Below are 16,100 nucleotides of genomic sequence, written 5' to 3'. Positions count from 1 at the left end.
CCTACACCAGATTATGAGAAACACTAAAATACCATAAAAGAGACAGTGAGTTAGATTTAGGAGGATTTAGTGGCATCTAGCAGTAAGGATTTCAGATTGAGATTGCAACCAGCCGAAACTGCTCCCGGTTAGAATTTTTTTCAGTGTTCATTATTTAGGAGGTTTTACTGGTGGACAAGGACCTGCTACCTGTGTAAATATAAACGGAGCTTTAAGCATGCTTGATAATACAGGAGACCAAATGTGTATTTTCTTAAAATATTATTTTTATGGAGCTTTAAAAATCCAAAATTCAGAAGTTCAGACCTGAAATGAAACTCTGTTGAATTAATGTGTCGGTGTCTCTGATTTGTTTTAAGCAGTTTACAAGTTTATTTTAAATTAATGAAAACATCAAGGTCAAATAGTAACGACCTGGACACTACGTATGAATTTCCTGCACAACCATCCCACGACTAGGTTTACGTCTCTCGATTTCTGGTTTTGCCATTTTGGATTTGAAGCCAATGAAAGAGGTGAGCCAAAAAACACAGACGAAGCAACATGTAACACTGCAGGACAACACCGCCTCCTCACTCTGTGCTTCTTCCTCTTATTTTGTATTCAGAGATGCATTACCAGCTACTTCACTCTCATTCACAGGCTCTCAGTCTCACGCGGTGTCACAACACCTGTACTGTGATACTATTTAGTATGCAAGAAAAAGATTTAGCACATCCCAAAACAGAGTATGGCAAAAATACCAGGATGTTTTACTGCATCCGGCTACATTCTGCAGTACGCAGGTTAGGATGCTTCTCTGGCTATTCTCATGCACAGTCTTCTGCACAGTGTAAGATGTGTCACATTGACAGAGCCACAGACAGATGAAAGCTTGATGACAACTGATAGAAGCTGCAATGACTATAATCAGTCAATCAATCAGTTAAGCTAACAACAGCAGAGCTCTCCAGGTTGACCTCTGTCTCTGGCGAGCTCGGCGAATGGCGTCTTGTTGCATCTCAAAGGTAATGTTAGGTGATAACATTAACATCTGCTGTGTTCTAACTTTAATATTTTTTCTTTTTACTTTAAATTTTTTGCTATGGACTGCAACACATATAAGAGCAAGGGTCAAAGGGTCAAAGTTCAAGGCACATTGTTATGACATAGTAGCATATTTCAACTGTATGCACACTCAACACAACCATAGCGTGTTGCTCTCAGAAGCGTCTGCTGAATAAAGTACGACACCTAGTGGTAAAATTCGGTACATCAGTCTGGTCCAAAGTTTGTTTTAACATCAAACCAGTTTAAAAGTTTTCACAATGGCCCAACCGTACTCTCTAGTTTGTTCACAGGCAATAATATACTACATGAAAATGTATTTGTCAAAGTGAAACTGCTTAATATAGACGACACGACAAGTTTCACTGGCATCAACGTGTTAGCTAATGTCATCGATCCGTGTCACAAAAATACAAAGAATAACGCATGTGAGGTAGACGGCATGATGACAACCAACTGTTGTATAAAAATCATGTGACAGTAAACATTGATTTTAAAACATTTTATTACAGGCTAAAGTAACTGAGAAGCTAATGCCAAAAAACAGTTCAGAAGTGATCACAGAAAGTCTGATGTTACTCTTACTATCTGTGGAGTCACTGCAGCAGAACAACAAATGAACTCAGAGGCATCTCTAACTTCATCTGTCTGTGCTCACTTTGTGACACATGATGCCATGTGGTTATTTGATCAGCTGAGGAACAGCTCTATTATTCAGAAACAGCAGAATAACTTTAATGTTCCAACAAAGAAAAGTCACGGTCCTTGATGATGTTTCCTACAAACATTCATACCTTATTAATAAACCGTAAACTTAAACTATATTTGATGTAAACAACTCTACCCATTGGCAACACACGTGAAAACGTGTGTGTTTAATTCACACAAACGCTGGCCATGCTAAACATGTACCCACTCCCACCGGTGTAAAGTGCTCTGGATAAAAAGTTCCACTGAATGTTGGATGTGATGTGAAGTAAGTGAGCGATCATTGGCGGTCTGCTCCTGACAGACCTGTAGACGACTCTGTCAGGATAGAAGTCACAGCGCTGCCTCTCCGGGTTCATCAGCTTCACCGTTACAGTCACAGAGTCGCACATCTGGTACCAACGGAGCGGAGGGTGGAAACTGAAACACAAACATGTTGTTGAGAGACACTTGTACAGTCTGGATCATCTACTAAAAAAATCTACAGATTTTAAAGGTAAGACTAACTTTTTAATTTTTATGAACAGTATAGAAAAATTAACTATATGTATGTACAGAAGTTGTAGTAGGACAGAATTTTCTTTTAATTTCCATATAGGCCATCTTGTACCTTTTTATGGAGTCATCACAGTCCGTCTCATTAGTGCTGATGACCTCCAGGCTGTTGCTTTGATCGTCACCTGCAGACACACCTGGACACAGAGACAGATCACGATTATTAACCACAGTGTTTGTTTTAGGTTCAGGAGACAAATTCTGTTTTTGCATTTAACTTTTCTAAATGTGAAAGCAGCTACAAAGTCTTATTCTTACAATGGATGTTATTTACTAAATTTAATAATAAGTTTTATTTTGTCAGCATCAGGACTTACCTGTTTTTGTGCAGTCTTTGGTATTAACTGGGTCATTAGATGTCAAGCCATTAGTTTTTGTTTTAGATTTTGTTCAAACTTTATGTATATGCCATTTGACACCAAAAAAGAAATTGCTCTATTGTTTGCCCCTAGGAACCTTTCCAGGAAAAAAACAAAAACAAAAAACATCTTAGACAGGAAGCCATTATTTATATCTTTAGCCATTAAATTTGGTAGGAGCACAAAGGAAACAATGTGCAACAGATCCAAATGATTGAAAGGCAATCAGGGGTCATATTTTTCATTAATGGCCCTTGAAAATGGAACAAAAAATGTAAGATGGGTAGTTTTGGGGTCTTGGGCAGTCCTCCAAGGTATTAATGTTTTTATATTTACTGCTAAAAATAACGTGTTTGATTAATGTTGTGTCAATTTTCAGGGAATTTGATATCTTCAGAATCCAAGATATGGAAAGTAAAACAAGCCAAAGTTGCAACTCTTTGCTGTTTTGAGATGCCACAATGGTGATGTGTACTAATTCCTAGGACCATGAAAGTTTGTGTGAAAAGTGGTCTATATGTGGACACTTTGTGCATGAAGTAACAAGTTCCTTCTATGTTGTCTTCATGTTTAAATTTAACAAGAGTTATATTTTTAGGAATTATATTTCAGAAGATACTGAACCCTAAAGAAGTATGACAAAGTACCCAGAGGCAGAAAAAAAGCAATCCTTAAAATTCTGCACAAAAGTTTTCCAGATTCTTTTTGTGTTAAGTAGCGTACACATAAAGCTGGAACAAAATCTAAAATGTCAACAAAAAATCTGACTGGACATGAAATGAGCCTGTGACAGTACATTTAATCATCTGCTTCTCAGTTTAAACTCACATGAAGTTTTAACTTTTATTTATTTTTACCATTTTCACAGGGGTTCAGAGGAGCAGGCTGACTGGTCATGGGGCACAGTTCTCCTCCATCTACGATCCTGTGAATCAGAATCATAAAGCTTCTGTTCAGACCAAAAGACTGGAGCTAGAGACCTTAAATCCTCTGAGGGACTTACTGTTCTACCTCCTGATGTTTTTAACGTTTGTGACTGTTTGAATTAATCGCTGAATGAGCTGCCCCACCTGCTCCCACCTGACCTGGGTGGTGTGCAGTGCATTGACAAACATGTGTAACCAGTTAAAAAAAATGTTACAAAAGACGGGACGAATCAATAAATGGGATAGAAATAAAAAAAAGAAACGGGATGAAATGTGTTGTGGCACTGTGAGTTAGTTATCTGCTCTCCAAAAACAGGTGCAGATTAAATGTTTGTTGGAACGTGTTTGTGATGTCATTTTTGTCTAATCCTAAATATGTGAAGTCTGAACAAAGACAAACTAATATGATTACTATGAAGACACCAACCTCATCATCTGCTCAGCTGACTTCAGATCAGCAGTGTGGGTGTTTCCCTGTCCAAAAGCTGCCTGGCTATCCAACAGACCGTTCTGATCACACACAGGAACCAGGTGGAGTTCAACTGCTGCTGGTGTTGGTGGTGCTGGGACCAGGGACTGGATCACTGAAGATGCTGGACTAAGTGGCTCACATGGCTCGAGGTGAGGAAGGTCATCGAGCTGACTGACCTCGGCTGCTCTGAAGGTTTTAGCCAGAACTTCCTCCTCGGCTTTGATCCTGACCTCCAGAGACGCTGGACCATCCTCTGACCTACAAACAACAGAACGCCGCTTCATTCATCATCAGATTCATCGTCTGACATGTGCCCGCCACTTAGTCCTCTACTGGGACAGCTCAGTCAATCAAGTGTTTCCTTACCCAGAACTGTGACTCGTCTGCTTGCTGCTCTCCTGGCAGAGCACATTCAGCAGGTCCAGATGCTCCGGGTTGCTGACTCCCATCCCAGAGTTTATGATCTCTGACTGCACGCTGTATTCATTGATCACAGTTTTGGTACCTGGCACCTGAGTCATACGGACCTTGAAAACAAAAACGCCAAGTTTACTGCCAGCTGCACCCAAAACACTCCATTCCAACATCAGACTTATCACAGAGGCTGACATTTACTGACAAATCTTTTCATGTACTTTTGGAGAGAAAAAAGGAAAGTCTACCATACCCAAGAAATCAAGTTATTAATCGAGCTTTATCTGTTGATCAGTTACCCACTGACTAACTGAAGGAGGAGATGACTGACAGGTAAAACCTACCATGGGATCAACAAAAACAGTGTTTCCCAGACTTAAAACTGCTCTGGCTCGATGCTGCAGACCGCGGATCTTCTGGCTGATCGCTCTGGTGACCTGCAAGTCAAAAACGTTCAATCACATGTAGGAGCTTTACACAGTTACACTACATTATATCAGTACAAGAAAGACCCCTCCAATGACCTTATTACCAAATAAATCTGAGAAACCCAGAAGGGGATGTATTTATTTCTTCATCATATATTTAATATTTTACCTCCACTAATCACATGGTGCAGAGGGAGGCCAGGGGTCAGAATAGTGTTATCAGCAGTAACTGCACAATGAGCAGCGCTGCTACCCAGCTCCCACCCGACTTGGGTGCTGTGTAATAGAGAGCGGGGACAGCTAGCTATCCAGTGTAGCATGAATACCTTATTCGCTCATTGCTGTACATCATAGAGCTTGAGCTGCTACTAAACTGAAGAGTAGCAAAATTAACCAATAGAGCAAATCACAATGTTTATTTACAAAAACATCCAGGTTGAAAATCCTCCCGTCAAAGTGCTGAGAAAATGCTGCCTCAATTAGTTTGTTTTTGCCCACCTAGAAAAGGCCCACCAAAAAAACTAATATCAGTTTAAGTGTAAGTATATTTAAAGTATTTTTACTGCATTACCTGGCCATCAGAAAGCCTTTCCTGACAGGGAATTGAAGTCGTTACATCAAAGCCAAAATCTCTACTGACAAGAACAGTAATTCAACTTTAAGTCTGCTAGTTTCAAGGTTCCTACACATTTCGAATTTCAAAATTCCATACTTTTCCATACCCTAATTTCCAGACTTCTCTGCGTTTTTTTTGTTTTTTTTTCTCCAGAGAATATGCGACATCTGAGTAAATATATCAGTGGATCATATTTCACATCATATTTAATTACTCTTAATAGGCGATTGTAGCCAAGTACCATAATGGCATGCAAATAAAAACTCAGGTAAGTTCAATGTCTGGGCTGAGGCAAAAAGGTTGGGACTCTGGGTGCAAGCGATGCAGTAACGAGACGTCAGTGTTTTTTCCTTTCATGTGGCTCAGAATTGCCTTCTCCTCCATGTTGGCGATGTCAAACGATTTCACACAAAGCTTGCATCTAGCTCTTTGTGTGCATTGGGAATCCTTGGCCAACCAGTATTTACATACGGTATTGTCAAGCCATCCATCCAAAAACTACAAAATCTACCCATTGTGACCCACGTGAAACTCGTCTTCTTGTCGAAGGTGCAGTGTTGGAGTGAAACTTGATACCTGGGGGGCTGGACGAGGGTCATGGGGCAGCGGACTGGACATACCACTTGTCAATCAGGTAAATGGGGCGGTATGTTTTCTGAGACGTTTGCTCTCACACAAACTGTGCTTGGCCCGGCATAAAACACGATACGGATTGATTAAATTAATTTTGGAAATATCTAATTTTCTATTTTAGAAAATAGTATTTTAGAACAGTGGTAATTGTCTGGAAACATAAAGATTTTTCCATACTTTATTTTTCATTTTCCATACTTTTTAATACCTGGAAATTGATCAAATTTATTTCCATACTTTTCCATACTTGCGTAGGAACCCTGTAGTTTACTGGGGCTGCTATTTGTTAGTGTGTTTTTTCCGTGCCAGTGGATTTAGTTTATCAGAGATTATATCAAAGCAACAAATTATTAAGAAGCACAGCGGAAACATCAGATACGTCAGACCACCATGTTTATCCATGTATCAGTTACAGCTGAAAACAACAACAGAAATAAACAAGTTTGCCAATTTTTCATAGCTTAGCAACTGTTATTAGCTGCCACCTGCCTAACTGGAAGTGATTATTGCTGTAAGTGACATTGATTCGGTCTATAGACCAACGTGTGTAATATTCCAAAATATTCTCAGCAGTTAAGCGATGAATGGTTAACTGTTGCCATCTTTGCTCTTAATGTTCACACAATTACTCCTATTGAACACCTGTAGTTTGTATGAACTCAGATTGTGGCTGATAGAGATGATCAAATCAAATTTTTTGAGCTGCAATGTCTGTAGAACATTTACTGGGTCATGTGGCCACTGTAAGTACACTTTAACAATACCTGACATCTGTATTTTTAAACTAGGAATAAATAATAGTGTGTTGTTAGAGCAAAGTGAGGAGGTGAGCAGGAAACCTTGGGGTGCCAGTCAATCTCTGCGTCGACAGGTTTGACCCGGCAGACGATGATCTCGATGGCCTGGCCGGGCAGAGAGTGAAACTGCTCTGGGAGCTGCAGGATCTGATGGGATTTGACCTCCTCCTCCTTTCCCACATCAATGAACCGAACCAAGACGCTGAAAAACAGCCGGTCACCACGGTCTGGGACTGACAGGATCTTCACCCTGCCACAAAGAGCACACAGTGACAATTCATACATTAGAAGAAATTTAATTAAAATCTAATTTCCAGAAAAAAACACTCCTAACTAGCCAGGAACCTCATTTAGCAAAGATTAACTAACTAATATACTGGTTACTTGCCTGCTCTGTTACACTTACAGATCATACTGATAAAAAAAAACAACATTTGGTCTTTTAGAGCCGTGACTGTAAATCTCCTCTAGTGTGATTATCACCCCTTACACTGTATTCAAATTTCATGTCTGACCTGTGGAAGACGTCGTCCTCCTGCACAGCGTACAAGCCTCCCTCCAGCATCTCCTCGGCTCCAGGTTTCTTGTCAGCATAGTAAGAAGTCATCTCAGACGCCATGCTCTGGAAACCTCCATCCTCCTTCCTGACGATACGACCGTAGAACACTGATGCTGTCTTAATATAGAGAGGCACCACCTGAAAGCATCGGACACAACACAGTTACAGTTTGGTGTAGCAACAGGTGATGAACACAATGGTTGCTTGATGGAAACTGTTTTGTATTTAGTTTTTGTGATTATGAATAACGATGACGACCAAAAACTGAAGGGGGAAAACATACAGTGAGCTTCTGCTTCTGATCAGGATAGATGATAGAACAGTGACCCTGATTATGACTTTAAAGAATGAGATTTAAACATAGAAACACCATGAGCAACATTTACAGTAAACTAATGTTTGTACATTTTGTTTATGTGTAACCACTGAAAAAGTCTAAAGCTCTGTAAAGCAGAAGAGTTTGACGGCCAGTTAAAATGAAAAGTTGACACGACAGAGTAGAGACAAAGATGTGAACGTCCTCACTTCTATGACTCCCGAGGCAGGAAGCTCAGATTTATCCAGCTGGGAGATGAATCTGTGACGGTCAGGACACACACTGCTGTCTCTGGAAAAAAAACCCACACAGAATCACATTGTGTGTTCATTTTTATTCTATTCTAAAAAGACTCAAAATCTGTAATGAACCAGAAAACTATTTTTTTGCCCTCAAAATCCAAGCACTGCAACAACTTTAAATCCTCACATCTTAGAAGCTGCAGTCAGATCATGTTTGGCACTCTGACTAAAGACTTCATGGATTCATGCACTGTCATATGTGCTGATAATACTGAGCAGGCCATACAGCTGAATACATTTTATTCCAGTCTTTACTAATTAAAATAAACCACACAGCAGTTCATCATTTGAAGAAAAGCCAACCTGCAGACTCCAAAGCTCTTGAGGTAGCTGCAGAAAGGCTTGTTGGTCTTCTGGTCCTCCCGGGCCACATGGACGCCCTGAGCAAAGGACAGCAGCTCAGGGGGCAGCGGAGCATTTGTTCGCTCCAGGTAACGCAGAACCCCGACTACATGACAGGCATTCCTCTCAGAGATCAGCAGCACCGACCTGGTGAGATGACGACTCCCTGTCTGATCCTCGTCCACGGAAACCTTGGAAAAGAAACATGTTTCATCCAACCTTTTAGCTGCAAATGTGGATGAAACTGTCATCATGTTAATGCAGCTACTGCATGTATCTCCTCTGTCTGTTCTTACTCGTGTAGAAAGGTTTCTGAAGTTCTCGGCCATGCAGAAGAGTCGGCTGCCGAACACTTTGGGGGAAATGGGGAAGCCATAGTGGACAACGCAAGTCGCATCTCTGATTCCCAGACACTTTAGACACTCATTGGTGGTCACTAGAGGTCAGAAGTCAAGCATAAAAAAACAGCAGCACTGTTAATATTCAGTAAGGAGTTTCAGTGAAAGACTCTAAATGTCTTCACTGTTGATTACACCTCCATGTTAGCAGTTTCCTCATATACATGTTCAGTTTACCCAGGATAACGTGAGTGCCGTGGCCGATGTCTCTTCTCCACTGCTGGATGACGAAGTCAAACAGGTATGTTGACTGTTCGTGGGTTTTGAGGCAGAAAGCTGATTTGTTGCTCACAGCCTGAAGATCAGAAAAGACACTGGTTAATTTAAGGTAAACTTCCCTTTGGGTTCTGTTTTCACTATCAGTGCACTGCATCTGAAGATTATACATGTGGATGGAAGGTAGAAATGATGGGAGAGTTTTCTGCCTTGCTAATAAGAGACCGTCTCTCCTGTCATTGAAAACAAAAGTTATCTTGTCTTGTCGGTGTATTCTGTTGCAAGTATAATGTGTTTCTCGATTTGTTAGGTGGCCAATTTGGGGCAAACACAAACTCACACAACTTTCCATTATTATAAACACTCTGTACTTCACAGTAGGACGAGACATTAAATGTATAGGAATGTTAAGTATGACTGAAGTTGTTGTTTCACCTTGAACACGTCTTCAGCTTCCTGAACAGAATTGGCTACGATCAGAGTCTTCTGGCCGACATCAGGGTTCAAATCCAACGCACCCAACAGTACTGAGGCCTTACTGCTCTCCAGAGTCATGAGGATGATCTGTAGGAAGACAGATATTTCCTCAAACTGAGAATCTCATCAGACATTTGAACACTGAGCTCAGTATTTACCCCTTTTCCAGCAAAATTAGCACATGTATGCTGTTTTTTTTTTAAATGCAGGAAACCCGTTAAATAGGCAATAGATTCCTCTCCCACTGCCGGTAAACCAAAGCCGTGCACACAGCTCTGCAGTGGACAAGTATGTCTTTCTGTTCTTTTTATCCTGATGTGTCACATTCAACGTCATGGATGGGTCAGAAAACAGGTTAGTAACAGTAGAGAGCAGCATGGAGGTGATTACTTCTTGTAGTTGTTGTGATTTTGAGTTCATAATTTTAACATGATTGTTTATAAATAACTTACCTTTTGCATACATGATTGTGATAATATTGCTATGTATGGTATATAAAATGCTGAGAAATGTATTTACATTTATTTGGTTTAACTGCACCCCCTGCTGTTATGTTTGAGTATTGCAATGAGTGTGGTGCGTAGAGGTCATGTGATCAAAAGCGTCAAGTTAGTGGGAGAGGAAGGAGATGAGAGCAGGAGTGCTACAAAATGTCCAAAGGGTTTAAAATGAATCAAGACGAATTCACGTTCTGCTAACTACTTCCAAATTCCAGTTCAGAAGGCGAAACGGTATGTGTGACCATGTATATTTTATTGTGTATTTATGTTATTGATCTGTAATATATATTTCATATTTGGGATTGACATTCAGAGCTAGCGAGTTTTGGTTAGCTAATGTGGGAGAGACAATGGTAGGTTAATGGCGGCTTTGTGTCGCATGTAATTATTGTAAATGTGATTGTGTATATTTTGTGTTACAGTTTTTCACCGCAAAATGGTGTTCACACTGTGGATTGGAGGAGAATAAAGTTGTGGAACACTGGCTGGTTGACTTGTCAAGTCTGTCTGAACTAGAACAAAACATTTGGAAGCAGTGACACTTCTTTTTACACATCTCCTTCTTATTCAGTCTCACTCAAACTTGGTGCAGTCTTATGTGGATCAGTGTGTGAGTGCTGCTTGGATGGAGACAAATAGTATTTTGTGGTGGTGCGTTATTGCATCGCCCTAACAGAGAGCCAATAAATACCTGTGACCACTGTAGAGTCATTTATCCCAAGAGTGAATGCCAATTTGCAACCCTTTTCATTAAATACAAAAGCTAGATGTTAACAGGTGTTAGTTGGTTCTTTGTGCAGTGGGAAAGGGGACAACAGTCTCCACTACAACTTGTGACAGCAGCTTCACTGCATATCTTATATGTACGTACTCCTACAGTCAGTTTAGAACATGTAGACGTAAAACTTTCTGCTGTTATCAGATAGTCTGGAGTCATTCAGACTTATTTTGACCTTGAAATAAAGACAACATATTAATCAACCACATTATTTCTGGATTTCAAGGCTTGACTTTGGATCTTGATTATTATAAAATCAACTCAAAAAGAAAATAAGATCAAGATTATCAGATTAGGGCGGATTGGGGCGGCGTCAACAGTGATGTGGACGCTTAACCGGTCCATTGTGGTGAAAATGGAGCTTAGCCAGAAAGCGAAGTTCTCGATTTACCGGTCGATCTACGTTCCAACCCTCACCTATGGTCACGAGCTTTGGGTAGTGACCGAAAGAATGAGATCGCGAGTACAAGCGGCCGAAATGAGTTTCCTCCGCGGCGTGGCTGGGCTCAGCCTTAGAGATAGGGTGAGGAGCTTGGACATCCGGGAGGGACTCGGAGTAGAGCCGCTGCTCCTCTACATCGAGAGGAGCCAGTTGAGGTGGTTCGGGCATCTGGTAAGGATGCCTCCCGGACGCCTCCCTTGGGAGGTATTTCGGGCATGTCCAACCGGGAGGAGACCTCGGGGCCGCCCCAGGACACGCTGGAGGGATTACATCGCCCAGCTGGCCTGGGAACGCCTCGGGGTTCCCTCGGAAGAGCTGACGGAGGTGGCTGGGGAGAGGACTGTCTGGCCTTCTTTGCTGAGGCTGCTGCCCCCGCGACCCGGACCCGGGTAAGCGGAGGACGACGAGACGAGACGAGACGAGATTATCAGATTAGCTTTATCAGTTTTATTAATAATAATAATAATAATAATAATAATAATAATATATAATAATATTTTGCATTTAAAAACCAAAGTTAAACAATGGTAACAACATAAATTTGTAACTATAGATTCTTTATTGACACTCACCTGCTGAACGTCACCATAGAGAGCAGCTTCCTCAGGGACAGTCAAGAAAATGCAGGGGTATGGCATGTGATTGGCTAACAACCCCTCCATGTGACTGGTCCATCTTTTTGCCACGGCTACAAGCTGCTGAGGACAGGATGCCTTCTCCTCGCTGGACGTCACCTTCTGGAAATGCTGCAGGATGGTCGCCATCTGACAGAAGAACATTCATAATAATAATGAAATGTGTAGGAAAGTTTTGATTTGTGTGGAAAAGAAAAACACATCAATGCAACCACAACAGAATCATGAAAATAACAGTATAATTTCCTAAACGAAAATGTAACAGCCTGTTACTGTAGCTCAGGAGATGTTGAGTGTGAATGATGCGTCACCTGATCTGGAGCCAGAGTAAAAAGCTGGTCAGCCTCATCCAGCACGAGGTGGTAGAGACGCAGGAACAGGAAGCAGTGGCAGGACAGCAGGCGGACCAAACTGAAGGGAGTGGTCACTAACAGCAGGCCTGGTTAAAAAACACATATAATATTTAGGAAATTATTTCACTACTTTAGTTAAGTGGATACTTCACTTACTAAATGATCATCAGTGTTGTCTGGAATTCGTTGAGGAAACTTTCTTTTCATGCACGCCTCCACCGTGGATGAAGAATCGGAAAAAAGTGAATAGTCTTCATGAGTTGAAGAAAATGGGGACTGCGTTTAACAACAACAAAACTCTATCACAACAATACATCTCGTGCAGTAAAATCAAAGTCTCATTTATCTGATCAATGGCTTAGTACTTTCCAGACACATGCATTTTAGCTAAAACCTTAATATAAAAAAACACTTCCACCTACAAGTATGCCGTAGTTCAAACACAAGTGTATGTAACACACGGTGAGTTACTGATATACATATGATCACTGTGCAGGTTAAGTATTCTTTTAAGGATAATCTCACCTATAACCACATAAATGCATTTGGGGTATTTTCTGTAATAACCTTCAGCGGATCACAAGCAGACTGAGGTGACTAAGACTGCGCTTTGCTCACAGTTTTTGGGGATCCTGACATCCTTGGCTTCGTTTTTGCCGATGCCCAGCAGCACGATGAAAGGGTGAAGGACTGAGGTGATCTCCATCTCCTCCACCAGGTCATACACAACCTGAACCTTCTCCCAGCCTGGACACAGCAGCACCACTACAGGCTGGACATCGATAGACAGCACAGATCAAAAAACTGATCTTACACTAACTAAATGACTGACAATCAAACAGTGGTGCTGCATGAAGGGATGTGTGATGCAGAACGTAAGAGAATAATAGTGTATTTTATTGTAGTGATGTTTAATACAAGATTCCACTCTAGAAAAGTCATTTTGATCCACTTTAATAAATGTCCTTCTGCCTGGTGTTGATGTACTCACCCCTGCGCTGGAGGTGAGGGAGGTGAAGATGGTGTTGAGAAGAATGTGGGTGAGGAGCGGGCCAAGGTAGCTGAGCGGCTGGTCAGCATTGTGGGAGACGATGACGGTGTTGAACCCTTGAGCCACAGCTGGCCAGCTGCAACAGTCAGCTGGAGACAAAGAGCTGTACTGCTTCCTCCGCAACACCTGGAGACAGACCAGTTGCTGTGTGAAACGCAGGTGGAGTTTAAAGATGTCGCTTGGTTTGGGTGTGAATAAACAAGTAACAGTCTCAGTCTCTTTTGCCCTCCTTCTATAAAGCTGAACTCATCGCCACCTTTTGTGTCAGTGACTGTCACGGCAGACCAGGGGGAAGGTCACTGTTGGATTTGCAGCCCTTCGTCACTCGCCACTGCTGCCAGGACTTCGACACTGCCAAAAGCCATCCAGGGCATCCAAGGCTACCACTGACACCTGCAGAGAGCGACTGGCCCCTGGAAGTGCTTCAGCTGCAGTTTGGAGGGAAATCCACTGAGGCAGGCTGTGAGGGCAGCTGTGGTCGGTACTGGCAGCTTCTTACCATCATCATGTTTGTCGACAGCCACTACTTCATCAACCAACCTATGGCCTTCTTGCCAAGTGGTTTTGAAAGCTCCAGGTCTGGTGGTGGATCATTTACATGCTGTATACTACAATACATTCTGAATAAACCTGCTCTTCCTCCGATTTCATGACGCTATTAAGATGCTAACTGTGTCTGTTAAAGCCCAGAGGGGTTGAATGTCCAAATAAATAAATAAATAAATAAATAAATAAATAAATAAATAAATAAATCTTACTTTAACACTGCCTGTAACAGTTTCAGAAAATACACTCACAGATCAAACACTGAGACACTGACATCAATGGACAAGAACTGGTCAATAGTTCAAAACTTTGCCAAAGATAGATTTGCTAAATTAAAGTGTTGCACCACACAAGCAAGCAAAAACACGACTACAATGAGTGGAGGACGAGACATAGAACATGGACAACATATCTGACAGTTAAATGAAAATGCTGTTTTAATAATGGTGGAAATCAGAGTTACAGTGTGCATCCTCACACTAGTTCTGGTGACAGCAAAGATTGAACAGACAACATCATTACACATAAGAACTATTGTAGATCTGAATGAATTCACCTGAAACATCAAAAAAAACTGAAAAGATTTATGTTTACATTTTACAAATAACTCAATGCAGCTGAAGTTATGAAACCATGGGGCAGTGTGCTGGTCAAAATGACCTGACATGGTCTGTTTGGCAGGTTGTTTCCTACTCACTCTTAACTGCATGAATTCTGTTCTGAAACACGTTTCTCCATGCATGCCTAAATATATAAAAAACAAAGAAAACTGCCTTTATAAAGGCTTGTTTTATTACAGACATCCTCAAGTTCCCTTAAATTTGGAACTTGTAGTTTCTTCTTCCTTTAAAGCACTTTGTAATGTCTCTTTTGTAAAGTCCTATAAAAACTAGAAGAGTGCGCTCAGTGCAGGGCAGGCTGTGTGTCCAGTGTGTACGTGACAGTAGTGTAGTGAAGGGGAGACGATGTGCAGGTTACATTATCAAGGCGTAACCAGAGTAGACAGGCTATATGTAGACAAGGCTGGGACACAATATTCATTAAAACCCCGGTAGCACCAAATAATGTAATAATTTCCCTAAATTTTATTAAAATTTGCATCTAACCTGATTAAAAACGTAATAAAACCCAATAATAATAATAATGAAATCTCCTGACTGATATTGTAATCAGACTTTTACTCATAATGTAATACTTTTTGGGTTAGTCTTTTTTCCCCCACAAATGACAATGTAATCATTTTGAAAGACGGTGTCATTGTGGTGTCAGTTTATCACACTGCTATGATCCACTGATTCAAGATGAATAAATCCCTGCTTTGCTTTTTGTCGCTGCCATGTTGATTTTAAGGGAGCCATCGGGCACAGCTGCATCACATGCATTGTCTAGAGAAGCCGCAGTGGGCTCCAGCAGCCATGTTGCAGGTGGAACAAAGCTGTCTGGCGCAAGATCTACACTCTACTGAGTGCACTTTTCTAGTCTGCAGTAACATTAGGTTCTGTATCATTGGTATTTTTTCATAATTTTTAAGACCTAGGAAAGCAATTCTTAATTTAAATAAAATAACCCTATTATTAACAGTGAAACAATTTTCATAACAAACTATTTTCAATTAACCCTTTAAGTAAAGGTCCCTTGGAGAATGTTATTTCAGGTTTCTTAAGTTTTTTTCTTATTTTCATGTCAAAATAGCCTCAAACAAAGTCAGTGTACACTCTTGTTTACCCTGCGGAGAGTATCCGTGACGGGGGCATCGTCCAAACTAGTGCAGGGCTCCATTGGGAGGGCAGAGTGCACCAGAATCCCACTCTTTCTGGGATCTCTGGGAACAACCTGAGGACAGTCAGGAGGCAGAAACAAAGACATATGACACGGTAAATATGGTGGTAACATCATTAAGATGAATATTCACCTGCTATGGAGCATTCTGTTATCACATGACCCTGAGGAAGATCATGTGATGATGTTACATCAGCTGCAGTTATTGCAGCTCAGGTAAAGCAGAGCGACCTGAACCTGGTCTTCTCCTAATTTTGCCATAAGTGACCAAAACATCAACTTCAGTTTATGTCACATTTTAGGGTTTCCAACAGTTCTATCGAAGAGGTGAGTCACCTCAGCTGAAATAAATAGTATCTCCATAATGCACTTTATAAAGCATGAACCTCCCGGGGAAAGACGCTGAGGTGATACTGTGCACAGCAAATGCTATGTAAAGAAATGAATGTTC

General features: G+C 41.2%; 1 protein-coding gene across 3 annotated transcripts in view; it reads right to left on the bottom strand.

Annotated features, from left to right (window-relative positions):
- Positions 1-16,100, bottom strand: part of tdrd12 (tudor domain containing 12) — a 33,322-nt gene that overhangs the window by 7,132 nt on the left and 10,090 nt on the right. For all 3 annotated transcript variants that reach the window (XM_049574678.1, XM_049574679.1, XM_049574680.1), the window contains 18 exons: positions 15,596-15,703; positions 13,265-13,450; positions 12,892-13,045; positions 12,232-12,359; positions 11,858-12,049; positions 9,524-9,652; positions 9,050-9,167; positions 8,771-8,910; positions 8,436-8,665; positions 8,040-8,121; positions 7,471-7,652; positions 6,998-7,205; positions 4,826-4,918; positions 4,434-4,594; positions 4,023-4,325; positions 3,527-3,594; positions 2,366-2,447; positions 2,062-2,175 (listed from right to left, as the gene is read on the bottom strand). In XM_049574678.1, coding sequence (XP_049430635.1) covers positions 2,062-2,175; positions 2,366-2,447; positions 3,527-3,594; positions 4,023-4,325; positions 4,434-4,594; positions 4,826-4,918; positions 6,998-7,205; positions 7,471-7,652; positions 8,040-8,121; positions 8,436-8,665; positions 8,771-8,910; positions 9,050-9,167; positions 9,524-9,652; positions 11,858-12,049; positions 12,232-12,359; positions 12,892-13,045; positions 13,265-13,450; positions 15,596-15,703 — 2,678 coding nt within the window. The remainder of the gene's footprint in view (positions 1-2,061; positions 2,176-2,365; positions 2,448-3,526; positions 3,595-4,022; positions 4,326-4,433; positions 4,595-4,825; positions 4,919-6,997; positions 7,206-7,470; positions 7,653-8,039; positions 8,122-8,435; positions 8,666-8,770; positions 8,911-9,049; positions 9,168-9,523; positions 9,653-11,857; positions 12,050-12,231; positions 12,360-12,891; positions 13,046-13,264; positions 13,451-15,595; positions 15,704-16,100) is intronic.

The sequence above is a fragment of the Epinephelus fuscoguttatus genome, linkage group LG4, assembly GCF_011397635.1.
Source record: "Epinephelus fuscoguttatus linkage group LG4, E.fuscoguttatus.final_Chr_v1".
Taxonomy (NCBI): Eukaryota; Metazoa; Chordata; class Actinopteri; order Perciformes; family Serranidae; genus Epinephelus; species Epinephelus fuscoguttatus.
The sequence above is the reverse complement of the archived record's forward strand: the minus strand, read 5'-3'. Positions and strand labels throughout refer to the sequence as shown.